Here is a 6,000-nt window from a genome sequence, read left to right as displayed (position 1 = left end):
AAAACGGGGTTCTATAGTACACAGAACTATTTACATTGCATAGTTGCGCAGGCGAAAGCTTTCTGGGCCCAGCGTGGGCACACTCGAGAAAGCGAAGTGCATCTTCTGCCATGATTACTGAAACCGGCCAATCGGAGCTGTTGCCGCATGAGGTCTCTGATTGGTCGGTGCCGTCTTGGGTGGCGTAGTACCGGGGCAGAATTTTGTAACTGCAGTGAAGCAGCGCCACAAAAGAAGCGTAATAGCATAAAGTCTGGAGGTCCCTGCGTGTTAGCATCTAAAGCGGGCAATTTCGTTATATGAATTTACAGCTTACGCGCAATTACAATGTTTACGAAGGTATCGCAATAGTCCTACTCACAAATTGTTGATATATTTGAAAGTGGCGTATAGGACATCAATTTCGCCCGCTTTAGATGTATTATTGAGGGGGCAGTTTACAGAATTGTGATATTGTTTTTAATATTTGACTTATAATTGAAGCTTACAGGCACAATACTTTTTTTCCGTTTCACAATGTTGAACAATACTTGTGAAAAATATTTATGGCATAAATAAAAAAGCCGCTTTAGAGTGGCACTATTATTACTTCTTTTTCTTTTAAATCCCACAAACCCGCCTCATTTTCGTGCAATAGTAGCCATAAAAAATATTTTCTGTTCCCGTCCATTTTGGTAGGAGCCCCTGAGCTAACGCTTTCCCTTAAGGCTACGCTGCATGCGAAATTAATTGATTGCCCATGTCTGTGCATGAACGCATGCTGTATTTCGTGTACTTCTATAGAATAGCCCAAATAAGTGTGTGGACCATCTGCTACTAAAGTAAACCCGTGAGGCTCCATCCAGGCTCCATCCATTTTCCTAAGACAAAACTCACCCGCAGAACATCAAAATACATTGTATTTCCAAGCAAAATGGCACAGACATACACACACGTATTGACTAGATTTGGCTGAGCAGAGCTTCTGACGAGGAAATTCCCGCTTACGTGGCCGCGTCAGGCGACGTCGCATTTCTGTAAAACAAGCCAAAACCAGCCACGTGTTACACTGATGAAAAGAACGTCACGTATCGGCCAATATCAATGATGAGCACTCCGGAATTCCTTTATAGCGTTGCCGCAATAATGCACGTAAATATGTAGCAATTGTAAAATCGCCTTTTCTGTCTTTATTGTGAAACTTCATAACTTATTTTTTGCATCAATGTGAGCTATAGAATATTGCGATTGCCATAACACATTTCGGGAGAAACATCAAAATAATGGCATATTGCTGTCAGCCAGGCGCCAAATGATAAAATGGTGATACAGTGCCATTAGCAAAACGATGGTCCAGCTTAACTTTCAGAATATTCAAAAAGAACGTGTCTTTCTATTGAGTTATTGACACAGTGTTGTCTTCGACGTCCGTACCGCGGCAAGCACGTTGCGCGTCGCGGCTGTGAAGTTCAAGTAGAAAGCCCCAACCAAGGAATTTAGGCTTACGCGTGCTTAATATTTAGGGTGCATCTGTAATGCAGTGCGAGATTAGCATTTGCAACAGAACTTACAAGCATGAAATCAAAATTTGATTTAGATATGAAGTCATAATTTAATTTGTGGCATAATAATTGCTGCAATTCTTGAGAAAGCACGTTAAAGAACGTCAGGTGGTCGATATTGCTCGCAAGTCCCGATTATGGCTTGCCCCATAATGAGATCTTGGTTTCGACGCGTAAAACCCGAGAAGGTAATTAATTTAGATGGCGATTCGTTAGAATAATTGTGGCGCAGATGCGAGGTCTGAAGCTGAAATAACCTTTTCTAATGGAATGTCGCTTCATGAAGATTTATCGCTAGCAAGATATAAGTATTACACTAAAACTCTAAACGGCCTTAAACACATCCATTTAAGGACACTGCACAAAAATTTGACAGTAAAAATTAAAGTCAGACACTTTTATACTCGGCCTAATGAAGCAAGTTTATAGAATTGGCTGTATACCTAAGTTACTATTAAAGTGCAACGCTGGTTCAAAATATTAGCTTTAGACTGATTTTGCCATTTCTTTTTTGATCAGCTGCAGTTTGCGGATTTAAGCAATCTGCTCGAATATATAGTCTTAATGCAAAAAGATTTCTGGCCTTTCGTCTCTAACGAGCGGAACAAAAGGATGGTTTCGTTGGAGTTTCTTTTTTTTCGTTTCCACAAATACATGCGGAAAAAGGCGAAATGTCATATGGGTTATCATAATTACTGCAAATGCAAGGTTACTTACGTTCCTAGCAGGATCGGCTTCCACAGACTGCATCTATTTTGAAAATTATCTCGTTCCTTGGTGTACTTGTTCAACTCTATGTGAATTACGTTGGGATTCTGGAGCGTGTATTCAGGCCATTCGACAACAGGTGGAGGTAGCACAGGTTTTCTGCAATAAACATAATGTAATTAAAAACCAGCAATTATGACAAGCTAACTTCATAAGGTGCGACCAAAAATGTGCTCTATTTACGACGTAATAGAACATTTTTACATTGAGTCGTGGTTCAATTTGCAATTGTACGAGTACAATTTTCTTATTATACACGCAATCTCATAACACAGCTTAAAAACGAGCCTTTACTATTTTCTCTGTGGAAAGAAAACCTATGTCGTTTTATGCAACACCGTCATTATCGCCTTAGATTGAATTACTAATGACCACCGCGTTGTATTTGCACGCTTTCTGGGTGCGCTTACCCTGTTTTCACAAACGAGGACCAGATCTGGACGATGTTCTTCATGAAGATCTCTTCTTCCGGCGTGTAATGGAGGCGGTCGGCATATTTGATGGCATTTGGTCCAAGATGCTGTGCTAGCAGCTTTCCATCTTTGAAGAAGGGCAGTGATCCTAGGGTGTAAGCAATGTCCTCCGCGTGAGCCACTCCCATCCATTTGGGCCAGAGACTGTGGGTTGCCCGGTAGTTGAACAGGTACCTGTAGGTGTGAATACCCTGTTCGGCAGCTATTTGCCCGAAGAAGACGGTCGGACAAGTGAACACTGCGTCGCCAAGCATCCTGCTTATGGTGGCAGCCAGTTGTTTCTCAGAAGGTTGTTCAGTTGTGTCGCCGAAGTAGCCTTTCACGAGCTTCTCGCCGTCCACAGTGTCGATGTTGAACATCTCCGACATTAAAAAGGAGACTAGAGTGCGATAATCACTGTAGAGCAGCTTGCTGAAAATGGGAATCGATTCCTTGAGCAGGTTGTAAAACACAGTGCCCTCATCAGCCACTGACCCGAGAAGGATTTCTTTGGCGGCCAAGTGCTTCCAAGTGTCTGCGGATAGCACCTTGCCCGGGATAAAATCGTCGTTTTCTGACGGCGGAAACATCTGTTGTGTCATGTCCAGGGAATCGAGCTTCTCGAATATCGCTGGTGCATCCATTTTCCGCAGGCAGGTGGCAATAGCCTTGCCCTGGTCTTCAAGCTTTTTATGTTTGTCGTAGCAGTTCATTGCCAAAGCGGTGAGAATAATTTTGGCTCTGCCTCCGAATGCAATGCCGAGGATCAGGGAGAGTGGGGTGCCGCTTTGCAGCACCAGTCTCTTGAAGAGGCCGCGACTGTAGGGGGACAGTGAGTGCAGGGCCGCGGATATGCCACCGGCGCTCTGGCCTAGTAGAGTGACCTCGTCGGGATCACCACCGAACCGATCAATGTTCCTTCTGATCCACTTGAGCACAAGATTCTGATCCCACAGGCCTATGTTCCCCTGGATACCAGCCGCCTTGGAGTCAAGAAACCCAAAGATGCCGACGCGGTAGTTGAACGAGACAAAAACGACATCAGCGAGAGCGACGAAGTTCGACGGGTTGTACACGAACAGAGATGAGTCACCCCACTGGAAGGCGCCGCCGTGTATGAACACCACAACCGGGTGCTTCCTGGAGCATGCAGCATTTTGCGAGGAGCATGGGGCGGCGGGCTTCCATACATTGAGGTAGAGGCAATCCTCGGACGCCATGTGGGAGTAGTCGACGGTCAAGTTCGGCAGGAACCTCAGTGGTAGCTGCCAACAGGGCTTCGGCATTTGTGTGGCGTCCAGGATTCCCCTCCATCGAATAGCTGGCTCTGGCCTCCTGAACCGCAGAGAGCCCACTGGTGGCACGGCGTATGGTACGCCCAAGTACGCTTCCACGCTCTTGCCGTTGATGCTCAAACATCTGCCACGTATCAAGCCCTTTTCCGTGCGAACGACTGCATTGCAGGTTGCTGCTCCATGGGCGAACAAGCGCCCGCTTGCGATACATGCCAGAACGAAGGCAGTGCAGAGCACCGGCAGTAATGAGCGCCTTCCAATGTCGACAGAGAGGGGCAAGGCGAGTCCCATAGTGATTGCTGCCAACAGGAAGCCGGTCCAAACTGCTGCCCGTCGGCTCTCAACGGAGAGTCACGCGAAACTGCTATGCGCGACCGAAAAGGAGGCATCCTTTTTATTCTCACTTGGCAAGGTTACGATACGCAGAGACGGAAAGAGAACATAAAAACTTGAGGAGAGTTTGCGATCAAGCGCTCGCTTTCTCTGTTTCGGCCAGGATAGGGGAAGGGCACCATTAATAAAGCAGAAGGAAGCCGTCACGTTTACACAGTTTTGCATGATAACCCCGCTAGGTGGCACGTGTCCCTGCGTTGTTGGTGTACGACCGTGACCGCACGTATAATAACACGGTTTATATTTTTCGGTTGCCCCACTCTTTCGTCTCGTTGCTTAATGGGGAGGGGGTGAGAATATTGCTGGCAAGTGGCCCGCGAGAGATAAAAAAAGAAGTATACCATAGAAACAGAAAGCGACAACTTTGGCTGTAGACCTCAGTTAGGCTTGAATAATTCATGAAAGTGCTGAAACTAGCAGTCACGTAGGACATTACTCTGGCATGCACTGGCCGTACTTCAGTGATCTTGCTGTCCAGATATTAACAGAGACGGAAAGGGCAGCCATTCTGTGGAGTACCTTCTTGTGACAACTGATGCGTGTCCAGCCTGTATGGACGTTTCCTAAAGCATAATCCGTTACTAATTTAAGACTCCCTCTCATGTAGTGACTAGTGCACGAACCGGACATCTCCAGACAAAGCTCATAAACTACGTGTCGCAATAAGCTACACAGCCGAATGCGCAAAAATAAAATACCAAAGAAGGGCTCTTAGGAAACCACTATCGTCGCCACGTTCTTTCTTTTTTTTTATCATAGAGCATTCCTCAGTCCATACCCTCAGGAACTGTTGTGTATTCAGTGTGGATCACGTACGCATGGAAGGAGAGCTGAGGCGTGGCAAGCATGTTTGTCAACTTCCTGACATGAGAAATGGAGTTTCTTACTTTTTTTCTTGAAATTCGGCCAGGTGTTCCTTACGGCAGTAAGCACTGTTGTATTTGCATCTTCTGCACCGCCCGTATAACAGGTTGTTGCTGAAATCGCCCGCAGCCTTATCTATCCGGACGGAACGGATCCCCTGAGGCGGAGGCGAAACCACCTTAGAGTCTTCTATCTGCATTTCGGTCTGCGCTACATATACGTATATAAAATGAAAACACATAAAATTTTTTTATAATGCTTTTGCTGCACATTAAAAAGAATCATCATGGTGCACCTATTGGTATTCGGGACTTAATGATGCGCAGTTTAAATTATATACCAGGTGTTTATTTTTATGCGGAACACTTTTTTTTATAAGAAACTTATATCTGAGCCCCTGCCATGTTTGCAGATAGACTACCTGGCTGGGCGGACATTAACAGCAAGAAAAATTTAGACTAATTTCGCTAATTACGTCAAATGTGGACATAAACTGTTTAGTTATTCTCTTTAGGGCAGACGTAATTGCAAAATTGAAGCCAGCGAGTAAAGTGTAGTCGTGTATCCTTAGTAAAAAAATTGTAAGACTAGCGCTACTTTCGAGGAGGTGGCTTTAAAATTTGCTACGAAATACGTTGGCATTCCAGTTAGGTTTCCCGAACCCGTGCATCTAACAGTTCAGAACGA

At 45.2% G+C, this 6,000-nt stretch overlaps 1 protein-coding gene across 1 annotated transcript in view; it reads right to left on the bottom strand.

The window, feature by feature from the left end:
* Window positions 1-879: 879 nt before the first annotated feature.
* The window catches only part of LOC142582153 (uncharacterized), a 41,219-nt gene continuing 36,098 nt past the window's right edge, over window positions 880-6,000 (bottom strand). Inside the window, exons 4-6 of the mRNA XM_075691549.1 lie at window positions 2,720-4,407; window positions 2,259-2,408; window positions 880-1,014 (exon numbers count right to left, since the gene is read on the bottom strand). Of these exons, the coding sequence (XP_075547664.1) occupies window positions 984-1,014; window positions 2,259-2,408; window positions 2,720-4,407 (1,869 nt within the window). The 3' untranslated portion in view covers window positions 880-983. The remainder of the gene's footprint in view (window positions 1,015-2,258; window positions 2,409-2,719; window positions 4,408-6,000) is intronic.

The sequence above is a fragment of the Dermacentor variabilis genome, chromosome 5 (assembly GCF_050947875.1).
Source record: "Dermacentor variabilis isolate Ectoservices chromosome 5, ASM5094787v1, whole genome shotgun sequence".
NCBI lineage: Eukaryota > Metazoa > Arthropoda > Arachnida > Ixodida > Ixodidae > Dermacentor > Dermacentor variabilis.
This window is presented reverse-complemented; position numbering and strand designations above follow the sequence as displayed.